This window comes from Phyllobates terribilis, unplaced genomic scaffold, assembly GCF_046119375.1.
Source record: "Phyllobates terribilis strain yellow unplaced genomic scaffold, ASM4611937v1 Scaffold_3__8_contigs__length_932513732, whole genome shotgun sequence".
Lineage (NCBI taxonomy): Eukaryota > Metazoa > Chordata > Amphibia > Anura > Dendrobatidae > Phyllobates > Phyllobates terribilis.
In genome coordinates, this window is record NW_027362763.1 from 57,223,962 (window position 1) to 57,241,708 (window position 17,747).

At 43.5% G+C, this 17,747-nt stretch overlaps 1 protein-coding gene across 1 annotated transcript in view; it reads left to right on the forward strand.

Annotated features, from left to right (window-relative positions):
- Window positions 1-17,747, forward strand: part of BLK (BLK proto-oncogene, Src family tyrosine kinase) — a 147,897-nt gene that overhangs the window by 117,988 nt on the left and 12,162 nt on the right. The window contains exons 8-10 of the mRNA XM_073673898.1: window positions 8,802-8,951; window positions 10,124-10,303; window positions 13,392-13,468. Coding sequence (XP_073529999.1) covers window positions 8,802-8,951; window positions 10,124-10,303; window positions 13,392-13,468 — 407 coding nt within the window. The remainder of the gene's footprint in view (window positions 1-8,801; window positions 8,952-10,123; window positions 10,304-13,391; window positions 13,469-17,747) is intronic.

Genomic DNA, 17,747 nt, shown 5'->3' on the forward strand with positions numbered 1-17,747 from the left:
CTGTATAATATCCCCCATGCTGCTGTATAATATCCTCCATGCTGCTGTATAATATCCCCCATGCTGCTGTATAATATCTCCCATGCTGCTGTATAATATCCCCCATGCTGCTGTATAATATCCCCCATGCTGCCGTATAATATCCCCCATGCTGCTGTATAATATCCCCCATGCTGCTGTATAATATCCCCCATGCTGCTGTATAATATCCTCCATGCTGCTGTATAATATCCTCCATGCTGCTATATAATATCCCCCATGCTGCTGTATAATATCCCCCATGCTGCTGTATAATATCCTCCATGCTGCTGTATAATATCTCCCATGCTGCTGTATGATATCTCCCATGCTGCTGTATAATATCCCCCATGCTGCTGTATAATATCCCCATGCTGCTGTATAATATCCCCCATGCTGCTGTATAATATCTCCCATGCTGCTGTATAATATCCCCCATGCTGCTGTATAATATCCTCCATGCTGCTGTATAATATCCTCCATGCTGCTGTATAATATCCCCCATGCTGCTGTATAATATCTCCCATGCTGCTGTATAATATCCTCCATGCTGCTGTATAACATCCCCCATGCTGCTGTATAATATCCTCCATGCTGCTGTATAATATCTCCCATGCTGCTGTATAATATCCTCCATGCTGCTGTATAACATCCCCCATGCTGCTGTATAATATCCTCCATGCTGCTGTATAACATCCCCCATGCTGCTGTATAATATCCCCCATGCTGCTGTATAATATCTCCCATGCTGCTGTATAATATCCCCCATGCTGCTGTATAACATCCCCCATGCTGCTGTATAACATCCCCCATGCTGCTGTATAACATCCTCCATGCTGCTGTATAATATCCTCCATGCTGCTGTATAACATCCCCCATGCTGCTGTATAATATCCTCCATGCTGCTGTATAACATCCCCCATGCTGCTGTATAATATCCTCCATGCTGCTGTATAATATCTCCCATGCTGCTGTATAATATCCCCCATGCTGCTGTATAACATCCCCCATGCTGCTGTATAACATCCCCCATGCTGCTGTATAACATCCTCCATGCTGCTGTATAATATCCTCCATGCTGCTGTATAACATCCCCCATGCTGCTGTATAACATCCCCCATGCTGCTGTATAATATCTCCCATGCTGCTGTATAATATCCCCCATGCTGCTGTATAATATCCTCCATGCTGCTGTATTATATCCTCCATGCTGCTGTATAATATCCCCCATGCTGCTGTATAATGTCCCCCATGCTGCTGTATAATGTCCCCCATGCTGCTGTATAATATCCCCCATGCTGCTGTATAATGTCCCCCATGCTGCTGTATAATATCCCCCATGCAGCTGTATAATATCCCCCATGCTGCTGTATAACATCCCCCATGCTGCTGTATAACATCCCCCATGCTGCTGTATAACATCCCCCATGCTGCTGTATAATATCCTCCATGCTGCTGTATAATCTCCTCCATGCTGCTGTATAATATCTCCCATGCTGCTGTATAATATCCCCCATGCTGCTGTATAATATCCTCCATGCTGCTGTATAATATCCTCCATGCTGCTGTATAATATCCCCCATGCTGCTGTATAATATCTCCCATGCTGCTGTATAATATCTCCCATGCTGCTGTATAATATCCTCCATGCTGCTGTATAATATCCTCCATGCTGCTGTACAATATCTCCCATGCTGCTGTATTAATATCCTCCATGCTGCTGTATAATATCCCCCATGCTGCTGTATAATATCCTCCATGCTGCTGTATAATCTCCTCCATGCTGCTGTATAATATCCTCCATGCTGCTGTATAATATCTCCCATGCTGCTGTATAATATCCTCCATGCTGCTGTATAATATCCTCCATGCTGCTGTATAATATCCCCCATGCTGCTGTATAATATCCCCCATGCTGCTGTATAACATCCCCCATGCTGCTGTATAACATCCCCCATGCTGCTGTATAACATCCCCCATGCTGCTGTATAATATCCTCCATGCTGCTGTATAATATCTCCCATGCTGCTGTATAATATCCCCCATGCTGCTGTATAATATCCTCCATGCTGCTGTATAATATCTCCCATGCTGCTGTATAATATCTCCCATGCTGCTGTATAATATCCTCCATGCTGCTGTATAATATCCTCCATGCTGCTGTATAATATCCTCCATGCTGCTGTATAATCTCCTCCATGCTGCTGTATAATATCCTCCATGCTGCTGTATAATATCCCCCATGCTGCTGTATAATCTCCTCCATGCTGCTGTATAATATCCTCCATGCTGCTGTATAATATCCTCCATGCTGCTGTATAATATCTCCCATGCTGCTGTATAATATCCCCCATGCTGCTGTATAATATCCTCCATGCTGCTGTATAATCTCCTCCATGCTGCTGTATAATATCCTCCATGCTGCTGTATAATATCCTCCATGCTGCTGTATAATCTCCTCCATGCTGCTGTATAATATCCTCCATGCTGCTGTATAATCTCCTCCATGCTGCTGTATAATCTCCTCCATGCTGCTGTATAATATCCTCCATGCTGCTGTATAATATCCTCCATGCTGCTGTATAATATCCCCCATGCTGCTGTATAATCTCCTCCATGCTGCTGTATAATATCCTCCATGCTGCTGTATAATATCCTCCATGCTGCTGTATAATCTCCTCCATGCTGCTGTATAATCTCCTCCATGCTGCTGTATAATATCCCCCATGCTGCTGTATAATCTCCTCCATGCTGCTGTATAATATCCTCCATGCTGCTGTATAATATCCTCCATGCTGCTGTATAATATCTCCCATGCTGCTGTATAATATCCCCCATGCTGCTGTATAATATCCTCCATGCTGCTGTATAATATCCTCCATGCTGCTGTATAATCTCCTCCATGCTGCTGTATAATATCCTCCATGCTGCTGTATAATATCCTCCATGCTGCTGTATAATATCCCCCATGCTGCTGTATAATATCCTCCATGCTGCTGTATAATCTCCTCCATGCTGCTGTATAATATCCTCCATGCTGCTGTATAATATCTCCCATGCTGCTGTATAATGTCCCCCATGCTGCTGTATAATATCCTCGATGCTGCTGTATAATCTCCCCCATGCTGCTGTATAATATCCTCCATGCTGCTGTATAATATCCCCCATGCTGCTTTATTATATCCCCCATGCTGCTGTATAATATCCTCCATGCTGCTGTATAATGTCCCCCATGCTGCTGTATAATGTCCCCCATGCTGCTGTATAATCTCCTCCATGCTGCTGTATAATATCTCCCATGCTGCTGTATAATATCCTCCATGCTGCTGTATAATATCCCCCATGCTGCTGTATTATATCCCCCATGCTGCTGTATAATATCCTCCATGCTGCTGTATAATGTCCCCCATGCTGCTGTATAATGTCCCCCATGCTGCTGTATAATATCCCCCATGCTGCTGTATAATCTCCTCCATGCTGCTGTATAATCTCCCCCATGCTGCTGTATAACATCCCCCATGCTGCTGTATAATATCTCCCATGCTGCTGTATAATATCTCCCATGCTGCTGTATAATATCCTCCATGCTGCTGTATAATATCCTCCATGCTGCTGTATAATATCCTCCATGCTGCTGTATAATATCTCCCATGCTGCTGTATAATATCCCCCATGCTGCTGTATTATATCCTCCATGCTGCTGTATAATGTCCCCCATGCTGCTGTATAATCTCCTCCATGCTGCTGTATAATATCCTCCATGCTGCTGTATAATCTCCTCCATGCTGCTGTATAATCTCCTCCATGCTGCTGTATAATATCCCCCATGCTGCTGTATAATCTCCTCCATGCTGCTGTATAATCTCCTCCATGCTGCTGTATTATATCCTCCATGCTGCTGTATAATCTCCTCCATGCTGCTGTATAATATCCCCCATGCTGCTGTATAATATCCCCCATGCTGCTGTATAATATCCTCCATGCTGCTGTATAATATCCCCCATGCTGCTGTATAATATCCCCCATGCTGCTGTATAATATCCCCCATGCTGCTGTATAATATCCCCCATGCTGCTGTATAATATCCCCCATGCTGCTGTATAATATCCCCCATGCTGCTGTATAATATCCCCCATGCTGCTGTATAATATCCTCCATGCTGCTGTATAATATCCTCCATGCTGCTATATAATATCCCCCATGCTGCTGTATAATATCCCCCATGCTGCTGTATAATATCCTCCATGCTGCTGTATAATATCTCCCATGCTGCTGTATAATATCTCCCATGCTGCTGTATAATATCCCCCATGCTGCTGTATAATATCCCCCATGCTGCTGTATAATATCCCCCATGCTGCTGTATAATATCTCCCATGCTGCTGTATAATATCCCCCATGCTGCTGTATAATATCCTCCATGCTGCTGTATAATATCCTCCATGCTGCTGTATAATATCCCCCATGCTGCTGTATAATATCTCCCATGCTGCTGTATAATATCCTCCATGCTGCTGTATAACATCCCCCATGCTGCTGTATAATATCCTCCATGCTGCTGTATAATATCTCCCATGCTGCTGTATAATATCCTCCATGCTGCTGTATAACATCCCCCATGCTGCTGTATAATATCCTCCATGCTGCTGTATAACATCCCCCATGCTGCTGTATAACATCCTCCATGCTGCTGTATAATATCTCCCATGCTGCTGTATAATATCCCCCATGCTGCTGTATAACATCCCCCATGCTGCTGTATAACATCCCCCATGCTGCTGTATAATATCCCCCATGCTGCTGTATAATATCCCCCATGCTGCTGTATAACATCCCCCATGCTGCTGTATAACATCCCCCATGCTGCTGTATAACATCCCCCATGCTGCTGTATAACATCCCCCATGCTGCTGTATAATATCCCCCATGCTGCTGTATAATATCTCCCATGCTGCTGTATAATATCCCCCATGCTGCTGTATAATATCCTCCATGCTGCTGTATTATATCCTCCATGCTGCTGTATAATATCCCCCATGCTGCTGTATAATGTCCCCCATGCTGCTGTATAATGTCCCCCATGCTGCTGTATAATATCCCCCATGCTGCTGTATAATGTCCCCCATGCTGCTGTATAATATCCCCCATGCAGCTGTATAATATCCCCCATGCTGCTGTATAACATCCCCCATGCTGCTGTATAATATCCTCCATGCTGCTGTATAATATCCTCCATGCTGCTGTATAATATCCCCCATGCTGCTGTATAATATCTCCCATGCTGCTGTATAATATCCTCCATGCTGCTGTATAACATCCCCCATGCTGCTGTATAATATCCCCCATGCTGCTGTATAATATCCCCCATGCTGCTGTATAATATCCTCCATGCTGCTGTATAATATCCTCCATGCTGCTGTATAATATCCCCCATGCTGCTGTATAATATCTCCCATGCTGCTGTATAATATCCTCCATGCTGCTGTATAACATCCCCCATGCTGCTGTATAATATCCTCCATGCTGCTGTATAATATCTCCCATGCTGCTGTATAATATCCTCCATGCTGCTGTATAACATCCCCCATGCTGCTGTATAACATCCTCCATGCTGCTGTATAACATCCCCCATGCTGCTGTATAATATCCTCCATGCTGCTGTATAATATCTCCCATGCTGCTGTATAACATCCCCCATGCTGCTGTATAACATCCCCCATGCTGCTGTATAATATCCCCCATGCTGCTGTATAATATCCCCCATGCTGCTGTATAACATCCCCCATGCTGCTGTATAACATCCCCCATGCTGCTGTATAATATCCCCCATGCTGCTGTATAATATCTCCCATGCTGCTGTATAATATCCCCCATGCTGCTGTATAATATCCTCCATGCTGCTGTATTATATCCTCCATGCTGCTGTATAATATCCCCCATGCTGCTGTATAATGTCCCCCATGCTGCTGTATAATGTCCCCCATGCTGCTGTATAATATCCCCCATGCTGCTGTATAATGTCCCCCATGCTGCTGTATAATATCCCCCATGCAGCTGTATAATATCCCCCATGCTGCTGTATAACATCCCCCATGCTGCTGTATAACATCCCCCATGCTGCTGTATAACATCCCCCATGCTGCTGTATAATATCCTCCATGCTGCTGTATAATCTCCTCCATGCTGCTGTATAATATCTCCCATGCTGCTGTATAATATCCCCCATGCTGCTGTATAATATCCTCCATGCTGCTGTATAATATCCTCCATGCTGCTGTATAATATCCCCCATGCTGCTGTATAATATCTCCCATGCTGCTGTATAATATCTCCCATGCTGCTGTATAATATCCTCCATGCTGCTGTATAATATCCTCCATGCTGCTGTACAATATCTCCCATGCTGCTGTATAACATCCTCCATGCTGCTGTATAATATCCCCCATGCTGCTGTATAATATCCTCCATGCTGCTGTATAATCTCCTCCATGCTGCTGTATAATATCCTCCATGCTGCTGTATAATATCTCCCATGCTGCTGTATAATATCCTCCATGCTGCTGTATAATATCCTCCATGCTGCTGTATAATATCCCCCATGCGGCTGTATAATATCCCCCATGCTGCTGTATAACATCCCCCATGCTGCTGTATAACATCCCCCATGCTGCTGTATAATATCCCCCATGCTGCTGTATAATATCCTCCATGCTGCTGTATAATATCTCCCATGCTGCTGTATAATATCTCCCATGCTGCTGTATAATATCCTCCATGCTGCTGTATAATCTCCTCCATGCTGCTGTATAATATCCTCCATGCTGCTGTATAATATCCTCCATGCTGCTGTATAATATCTCCCATGCTGCTGTATAATATCCCCCATGCTGCTGTATAATATCCCCCATGCTGCTGTATAATATCCTCCATGCTGCTGTATAATCTCCTCCATGCTGCTGTATAATATCCTCCATGCTGCTGTATAATATCCTCCATGCTGCTGTATAATATCCCCCATGCTGCTGTATAATATCCTCCATGCTGCTGTATAATCTCCTCCATGCTGCTGTATAATATCCTCCATGCTGCTGTATAATATCTCCCATGCTGCTGTATAATGTCCCCCATGCTGCTGTATAATATCCTCCATGCTGCTGTATAATCTCCCCCATGCTGCTGTATAATATCCTCCATGCTGCTGTATATTCTCCTCCATGCTGCTGTATAATATCTCCCATGCTGCTGTATAATATCCTCCATGCTGCTGTATAATATCCCCCATGCTGCTTTATTATATCCCCCATGCTGCTGTATAATATCCTCCATGCTGCTGTATAATGTCCCCCATGCTGCTGTATAATGTCCCCCATGCTGCTGTATAATGTCCCCCATGCTGCTGTATAATCTCCTCCATGCTGCTGTATAATATCTCCCATGCTGCTGTATAATATCCTCCATGCTGCTGTATAATATCCCCCATGCTGCTGTATTATATCCCCCATGCTGCTGTATAATATCCTCCATGCTGCTGTATAATGTCCCCCATGCTGCTGTATAATGTCCCCCATGCTGCTGTATAATATCCCCCATGCTGCTGTATAATCTCCTCCATGCTGCTGTATAATATCCCCCATGCTGCTGTATAATATCCTCCATGCTGCTGTATAATATCCTCCATGCTGCTGTATAATGTCCCCCATGCTGCTGTATAATCTCCTCCATGCTGCTGTATAATATCCTCCATGCTGCTGTATAATCTCCTCCATGCTGCTGTATAATCTCCTCCATGCTGCTGTATAATATCCCCCATGCTGCTGTATAATCTCCTCCATGCTGCTGTATAATCTCCTCCATGCTGCTGTATTATATCCTCCATGCTGCTGTATAATCTCCTCCATGCTGCTGTATAATATCCCCCATGCTGCTGTATAATATCCCCCATGCTGCTGTATAACATCCCCCATGCTGCTGTATAATATCCTCCATGCTGCTGTATAATATCCTCCATGCTGCTGTATAATATCCTCCATGCTGCTGTATAATATCCCCCATGCTGCTGTATAATATCCCCCATGCTGCTGTATAATATCCCCCATGCTGCTGTATAATATCCCCCATGCTGCTGTATAATATCCCCCATGCTGCTGTATAATATCCCCCATGCTGCTGTATAATATCCCCCATGCTGCTGTATAATATCCCCCATGCTGCTGTATAATCTCCTCCATGCTGCTGTATAATATCCTCCATGCTGCTGTGGCTACTATATATAACTATACTGTATATAACTATATATAGACAAGAGAGCTGGGATCCCCTGTGTCTGTATGTGCTGTGTATAGGAGACACCATAGTAGCTTGTGTTTACCTACTAGCTCAGAGACAACTGAACATTCGAGATAAAGTCTGCAGAGAAGAAAACTGTTTCCTGTGCAGTCGGGTGGTCAGATCCCTAGAGATTATTACTTGAGACTGCAAAGGGTACATCCACCTGGGACTTTACTAGAGCAGTGAAAGTCCACCGCAGATTTTCCAGTCAATCCACAATGAATCAATGGTAAAATCCACATGAATTACATTGTTTGCATAAATTTGCATCTAAGTTCTATTTCCCCCCAGATTGGTGTCAATTTTTTTTATACAGCGTGGGATTGAGGAGGTTTAGTAAAATGTCGTCCACTTTGCTGAAATTGTAATACACTTCGGATAAAATCCGGATTGAAGATCCAGCGTGTGACCATACCCTGAACCTCTGACGGTTTTTCCTCCTGTGACGTTTGCAGCTAGGGCAGATGGTTTGTGCCGCAAACTCGAGAAGCCCTGTCCAGCAATAATCAGGAGCAAGTGGGAGGTTGACATCTGGGAAATCCCGCGTGAGTCTGTTAGACTGGTGAAGAAACTTGGAGCCGGACAATTTGGAGAAGTGTGGATGGGTGTGTATGCGTTTTTAAAAAATCCATGTCCACGTCAAAATTATGTGCACCCCCATCACATCCATGTTACTTAAACATTCCATATTCAATTAAAACTGAAAATCAATCAAAATAGAAAACAAATGTAAGAATTGATGGTATTTTCTAGACTTGGGGTTTTGCTAAGGAGGTGGTGCTAAGTCTTCTTGGTCTTCTGTAAATGTGAATTGGGTTTGTTGCACGAGTAAGGAGAGTAGGCAGCTAATGGCACTATTGCATGGATTTATAAAATATATCCTAAGTTTCCTAAGAGTCCTAAGGTGGAAAAAATTGGAAAGTATGCATTTGAAATAAAATTCTATGGTTTCTAGCACTTGAGTAACATCAGAAGCTTGTAATTCATTGCAGCTTTGTATTTGAGGCTTTAGGAATTATCCCTTGCTCTTCAGACTTTGTTTTCCCACCAACCAGTCCAGATTTTATCAGTAGATGTGGCTTTCAACACCTATTTAATGTATTTTTTGCGTCTCTGTCTGGCAGATGACTTGGGGTTTTGCTAAGGAAGTGGTGGTTAATGTTTTTGGTGTTATCTAAATGTCAATGGTGTTGGTTTCCACATCTAAGGTGAGTAGACAGCTGATGGCACTAATGTATGGATTTATAAAACATATCCTAAGTTCCCTAAGAGTCCTAAGGTAGAAGAAATTGGAAAGTATGTATTTGAAATAGAATGCTATGGTTTCTAGCACCTGAGTAATATCAGACGCTTGCAATACACAGCAGCCTTGCATTCGAGGCTTTAGGAACTATCCTTTGCTCTCCAGACTTTGTGTCCCACCAACTCTTTCAGGTTTTAACAGGAGATGTGGCTTTCAACCCCGATTTAAAGTACACAGTGGTGGTGAAGGGGGTGTGTTATAAAAACCACACGCCTTGGTCACCAAGATAACATGTTTTGACCATGGTTGGTATATGAACTTTGGCATTGCCTCTATGTTATATCACATTGACGAGGGTCATCTTGCTCTATGTAATTGGCCAATAGGGCAGTGATCATCAGCTTGAACCTTCTCAACTGGGGCAGAACTTCACTACAAGGAGTTGTAGTTTTTCATCGAGAACCATAGATTGGACACCGCCGGTATAAATGGTCACAGACGATGACGTTTCATCTTTTCTTCATATAATCTCAGGTTTTTACAACAACAATGTAACAGTGGCCATAAAGACACTGAAGGAGGGCAGCATGTCACCCCTGGCTTTTCTGGAAGAAGCAAACTTAATGAAAACGCTCCGACATAACAAGCTAGTGCAGTTATTCGCTGTGGTCACCAAAGAGCCCATATACATTGTAACAGAATATATGAGTAAAGGTAAGTGCCACAAAGTAATACCGAAGAGTGGGGGGGGGGATTTATCATCCTTTCTACAACAGTTTTTTGACATCAAAGAACCACATAACTTACCATAAGTGGTATTTGGCCCAAATTTTGTGACTTATTGCGAATGTTTCTAAAAAGGTGGGTGGAGTTTAGCAAAAGGGGTGTGGTCTACCACCATTGAGTACAAAACATTCATCTGAAACATGAGTCTTGATAAATTCTCCCATAGTATCTAGTTTTAAATGTTTCTGTCACTTGGTTATTATCTTAAAGGTGTATTCCCCTCATTCAGTGTTATGGCATACTATGGTGAGGGTATATGATACATACTGGCCTTGAGAATTTTTGTCGATAAAGGAACAGGAAAAAAAAAAGCAAAAAAAACACATACTCATCTACCGGACCCCTGCTGTTCCTCAGTACCGATTCCCATATCCCCAATCTACTTCGATTCTTAACCAATGGGGGACTTCACATGATCGCTTCTGCCAATTAGTGCCTGTACCCACTTGGTGCCATTTGAGTAGTTAAAGACAGTCTGCTTGCTGTTTTTTATGGTTTGGACCCCTGACAGAAGATGAAGCCAGGAGAACCAGTTGGGACAGGGGCAGCAATGCAGAGAAACAGCGGGGGGCTAGTAGGTGAGTATATGGTATTTTTTATTTTCTAGTCCCAGTGGGCTTATATCTAGAATAAAAAAAAGTGTTGGCTAATCCGATAATTACTGCTGTAGCCCCTTTATTCTGAAGATTAGTGGGGGGCACCAGCAGAAACCTCCCAATGATAAGTAAATAGTAGAAAATTCCAGTGCTTTACTATGACCTTAGTGGTGATTACGCTGTGTGCACTACGCAAACTACAACAACCATAAAATGTCACCAGTATGGAGAGATTAGTACCCAAGGAAGCACAACCGGTGAACTCGAGACAGAATCATGGACGCCCCAGGCTTATTGATGCAGGTGGAGAATGAAAGGTAGTTCTGATCCCACAGAAAAGCGACAGTAGAGAGAATCCCTTGTCCACCACCAAAAATGTCTACAATGGACAAGTGACCATCAGAGCTGGACAATGAAGCAATGAAAGAGGAAAAATTGGTCTGATAAATCGCATTTTCCATCAAGTGGATGGCCGGGTGTGTCACTTACCTGGAGAAGAGATGACAAATGTGATGCATTATGGAAAGAGGTCAACCATTGTGTGATGGGGTAATGTCCTTCTTGAAAACCTTGGGTCCACTCCTGACATTCATGTAGATACCATGTACCAAATGCCTCCTTTCATGTCAGCGGGATTCCCTAATGGAAACGCTTCTTACACCAAAATAACGGTCAGTCAGGAATGGTTTGAGGAACATGATAAAGAGTTTGAGGTGGTGACTTGTCTCCAGACTCCATGGATCTCAATCCGATCGGTCACCTGTACTGGAAAAGCAAGTCTGATCCATGGAGACCGAACTGAGAAAGTTAGACGGCTGAAAGGATCTGCTGCTAATGTCTTGTGCCAGATATCACAGGACACTTCCAGAGAACTGGTGGAGTCCATATCTCGATGAACCAGAGCCTGAGGCGTCCTACACAATATTGGTCAAGGGGTTTTAATGTTTTTACTGATAGGTCTATGACAAATAGAAGTCTTATATATGTATTTATATACACGGGTCAGTTGAGGACGGTTCAGAACAGGGAAACGTCTAATGTTTGACCTTTCATATATATATGTCCAATAGTCCATATGTAGCACCCTGAGGATTCGGCTGCTACAGGGGTATTGCACCTCAACCCAGAGGTGTGATATTCCACTCCCGGGTAAGGATGGAGTGTGGAACTGAGCTAGTAGGCTGCATGCACTACACACATCCCATTTCCGAGGAACAGACCGATGGTACTCCCACTAGAGAAATGTGCAGGTACGACAGTGTCTGTTCCTGGCTGGAGTGGGAGGGGGGTGGAACATCCCAGTAGTGTAGGGGCAGATAGGGGGAGCAGCCTGGGTAAAGCTAGGAGCTCATTGGGTGCTGGTCACCTGAGCTCACACATAGAGGGAGTATTTAAGGTGGGAACCATCTTAGATCAGGGTCAGTCAGTCAGTCAGAGCCTGTGAGCCAGTCAGACAGTCTGTCTGAGAGCCTGAGAAGCAGAGCAGAGGAGAAGAGAGAGAGACCCAGAGGCGCAGAGGGGACCCCAAGAGCCCATAAGAGAGCTAATAGGGTGAAGGGTCGGCAACAGGGTACCGGATCCCAAGCTGGCAGAGGCTACAGCACACCTTAGCCAGGAACCGGAGGTCGTGGGCAGGATCTGCCACGATAACCCACTAAATCCACCCGGAAGGCAGACCAAGAATAGGGTCAGGGAGCCCAGAGGAGGCTTGACCAACAAGAGGCCCGAGGGAGCCGGACTTAGGTGGATCCCTGGTGGGAACGGCCAGAAGAAGGGAGAGACAGAAAGGAGCTCAGGACCACACTCCGGAGTTGCCTGGGAGTTGACCGAGTCCAGGACCTGGTGGACGCAGCACGGCTTGGGTGGTCACTGCTGTACACAGTGACCCGAGCAACACCAGTAAGTAAAACCCTGGAACTGCATTTTATGCCTCTGAGTCTCCTTGCTGCACCTTCACAACCACCATCCTCCACGGCTGACCCCCTGAGGCTATACCCCTCCCGTTGGGGGTTATACTACCTAAGCTGCACTCACATCATCAGCCTCAGTGGACTCTGCTGCAGCGGCGGCCGTATTGACCGCAAATCAACGGGTGGCGTAGTCGACACAAAAGAACATCTAGTAACATCATAAGGACTGCCACACACTGAGCTTGACACCCTGGGCACGGACCGGGTCACAGCCACTCGGCGACTACAACCCCCATCTGATCCGGCTCCGGGTATCCCCAACAACACTGGCCCAGGGGGCGCGTCACATACGAGAACTCATATTTTTTTTATAGGTTTTGCTAAGACTATAGGGATTAGGGTCCCATAGGTTGCACACATACCACAGAGGATGGTCATCGGGCTGCTATGGACCCCAAAATGCTGAAATGAAAATGATATAATAATGTACAAATCATGCTATCGTTTTAGGAAGTTTAGTGGATTTTTTGAAGACGGCGGAAGGATCAAAGCTACGCTTTTCCAAACTGGTAGACATGGCGGCACAGGTACGTAACGGGGACAGAACCCATGACTGTATTACTCTGCGTGTAACAAGATACTGATTATAACTATCTATCTGATGTCTAAACTTACAATGCACATTACATTAACTGACATTTTATAGGAAAGTGCCCAAATGGCTGATTTTGACTAAATGATTTTGATTAAAAGAGGACCTGTTACCTCTCATAAATATGTAAGTTTTTTTTCCCCTGGTGTAAATGCCGCTGTTCTCCTGAATCCGGCGAGGTTTTTCTCTTGTTCCTGCGTCTCTTCGTTCCTCAGATGTGGCCCGGTTTTGATTGTATGTAAATCTAGCTTAATTAGCCAACTAGGTGTAATCCTCAACTCTTCTCTGAGTGCCACGCCCACTTGAATACAAAGACTAGATTTCTATACAGGGAAGAAGAGGCCATATGTCAGGAACGGAGAGGAGCAGGAAGAAAAGGAAAATATTGCAGGATTCAGGAAAACAGCGGCATTTACACCAGGTAGAAAAATTACCATATTATTAGCAAGTGACAGGTCCTTTTTATGCTGCTGTATAAATATATTATGCAATCATGCATAGAAGTCAGTCACGTTGGATTTTGTTAAACCAATCATTGTCTTTAATGGTAAGTGTATGGTGTATTATACAGTATAAATTAGTAGTATCTGTGAATTAATGAATGTACCATCCTCTTCAGTTTCCTTCAGCCTATACATTACCTTTCCCTGTCTGTACGCACTTTGAAAATGTTCAGTAACCTCCTCAGCCCCTAAAAATCCATCTACAGTAACACAGTAATAGGTATGCAGGGTGGGAGGGGAGAGGAGGGAGATGTAGCTGCAGTATTTCTCACTATGAGAGTGTATGCTGTGAGAGGGGAGAAAGAACAGCCAGAGAGAGACTTTTTATTGGCTCAGACAGAGCTGCTGATAGATCCTATGAAAATAGCAAGAACCTGATCACTCGTTAGAGAGAAAATATGCATTTTGAAAAGACACCCACCTCCTATTTTTAGAACTGAAAACTAAGGAGATAATAAGCGTCATGCTCCTTCTACTTCTCCTGATTTTATTGGCTGCACATTCGGCTTCACTTAAAAACATGGAAGTCTTCAAGTGAAGTCACCAGAAACCATATGGCACACTGCTCCGCAACACATCAGCTCCCCTATCGTAGACATCAGTGGGGGGTCTCTGTGATTAAAAGTGATTACTTGTCTCATCATGAGCAAATACTCTGTAATAAGAGACAACTAAAAGTGTCTTAAAGAGGTTTCCCAGAATAGAAAAGAAAGCGCCACCCTCGTTGACAGGTTACACCTGGTATTGCAGCTTAGCCTGAAATGAACATTACAATACCAGACTGTGGCGCTGATTCTAAAAATAAAAAAATCTGACTTTTAAAACTCGGCAATTAACATCTTAAATGTTGGATTTACGCTGTAAAGAACTAATATAACAAGATGATAAAAAAAAAACTGCATTTCATGTGGTTAATTTTAGACAGTCCGGGTGTAATTTTAGCTCGCGGTCACATCATGATCAGCGTCAGGAAGATGACACTCGTTTTATTTTCCACTGCACCACGTCAAAATTTCAGTCTAAGCTTTTTTACAGAAACTTCTCAAACATACCAAAAGCCACAAGTTCATCTTGCGACTGATACAGATCTCCTTCTCTTCGCTGAAGCTTCTGATGGCCGCTGATTAGCAGCCGGGTCATGTGCATTTCTGTTACATAGTCATTATCATGTGCTCTGTGATGAACCCTCGGGAGCCCCCCAGCAGGTCTTTGTTATGAGACCTTCTGTCCATCATGGTCTACTGAGCAGACGACCACAGAAGTCAAAAACATCACGAAAAGTCTCGTCTAAAACTGTTTTTGTGGCCACATTGTCGCACAAAAAAACATCCTCCCGATAACGGTGACTATCTGCCGAGCGTGACAGTGGTGACTGCCATTATCTGAGGGTCTACAACTGAACATTTAGGTCCTCATGAGACTCCCAGCCTTCATGAGACTCATGAGACTCCTCGATGTTGCACTGCTTTTCTAAACCTCATTATAAGAACAACAGTCTGTAGTTTGCAGACGTAAGGCCTCCTTCACACGTCCTGGTGATTCCTGTACAGGAAAAACCAGTACCAGTGTGATCCATGTGACATCCGTGTGTCTGTGTACTGTCTGTATCCGTGTGCTGTCAGTGTGACACGTATGGAATGAAATGAAGAATAGAAATAAAAAAGAGTGTTAGGTATTAAAGATGTTCAAAGATAAAGGAACATAATTGACGTATTTCTATCTGTGTGCTATATAATTAGTGATTTGTGTGTTTTTTTAATGAATAAATATAAAAAAAAAAAAAACGGCATGGGATTCCCCGCAATTTTCATAAACAGCAGAGGGAAAGCCGACCGTTGGGGGCTGATGTTAATAATCTGGGAAAGGGGCCAATAGCCCTAAAGGTTCCAAGGCTATTAATAACAGCTCACAGTTGTTTGCTTACCTTTCATTGGTTAGTATATGGGGGACCCCAGAAAAATTAATTATGCAAGGTCCCCCTATAATTACTAACCAGCAAAGGCTAAACAGACAGCTGAGGGCTCATATTAATAGCCTGGATATTGGCCCCCTCCCAGACTAAGAACATCAGCCCTCAGCTTCCTCAGAAATGGCGCATCAATAAGATGCGCCAAATCTGCCGCTTAGCCTCCGCTCTTCCCACTTGCCCTGGTGCGGTGGAAAGTGAAGTAATAGTAGTGGGGTTGATGTCAGCTTTGTATTGGCAGTTGACATCAAACCGAGGGGTTAGTAATGGAGAGGCGTCTATAAGACACCCCCATTACTAACCCCATAATCAAATGTAATAAAGACACAGACAAAGTCCACAGCAAAGTCTTTGCAGTATATCTTCATTCACATTAATAGGATTGTCTTTACCCTGCAGGGTAATGAAAAATCTCCAACTCTTAAAGTCAAAACGTTTTTTGAACTCCTTGTTGTTTTGTAGAATTACTTCTCCAAAAACTCCGCAAATAAAAAACCTCACACCTTTAGATACCACATCAAATGCTGACTGCAGATTCTAAGTGGTTAGACAGAAGGAGAGGGCTTCCTCTGTCACCGGGCTTTCCGTGACGCAATCGCTAGGTGCTGATAGCTTATTATGGAGGCCGAACTAAAAATGACCTCCAGAACCTTAGCACACCTATTAGGTGCTGCCAATATTACAATGTATTAGGCCTCATTCAGACTCTAGTTTTTCACGTACGAGTGCCATCTGTGTTTTTCACTCGTACTTAGTATAGTCTTTGGAGCTGTTCATGATTTTTGCCTGTCAAGCTGTAGTTTTTAATGGAAATTTTTCACTTTTTAGTGTATTTTTTGGGGAGGTGTGGCAAGGTGTTTTACTCCATCTATCTTATGGGTTAGATATATTTTTATTTTGATAGATTGGAATTTTACTTACTTATCAATATTAAATATACATTTTTTTTACTGTTTTATTCTTATTATTAAAATTATGAATTGTTTACATTTTGTAAAACTTTTATTTTAACTATATACCAAAGTATTGCAGTATATAGTACAAGTGGTCAAACTATGGAGGGGTCAAATTAAAAAAAAAATCTCCTATGAAGTCTATCCTGTGGCTGGGCTTCACAGGAGCACCATGCTGACGCCAGGGCCCCTGAATATCATGGCAACCCACGATCGCATTGCAAATGGACACCCCAACAGGATACTGCCACTTAATTGCTGTTTTTAGAGATTAACAATGGTATTGGGAGTTAAACAATAGCAGTTGGACCTATCTCCGGTTGCTGCTGTTGGAGTCAGGTGCTGGCTGTATAACACAGCCAGTACGTGCCCTGTATGGAGCGAGAAGCGAGCATGACTCCTGAGCCTACTTCATGCACTGGTAGTAGTGTAAAGGACATATTGATATTTATGCTATCCAAGTGTAAAGGACATATTGATACTCATGGTATAGCAACTCCATTTTGTCTGCTTGCTTTAAAATCGTGTTATTATACTCCTTGCATAACATACATTCTTTCCTTCTTTTCTCATGCAACTTTCCCACACTAACCTTTTCTCACAAGAACATTATGTGAGACACTCTGCTCCTGTTATCTAACTGGTCTGAGCCGGGATGTGTATAACCTTGTAAATTTCCACCATGCACCGAACTAACGATAATATGACCATATGTGTATTTCCGTAATAATTGTACTAACATTGGTTCAAGCCTGTAATATGGCTGTAGGTGATTGGCCATTGATAAACTCA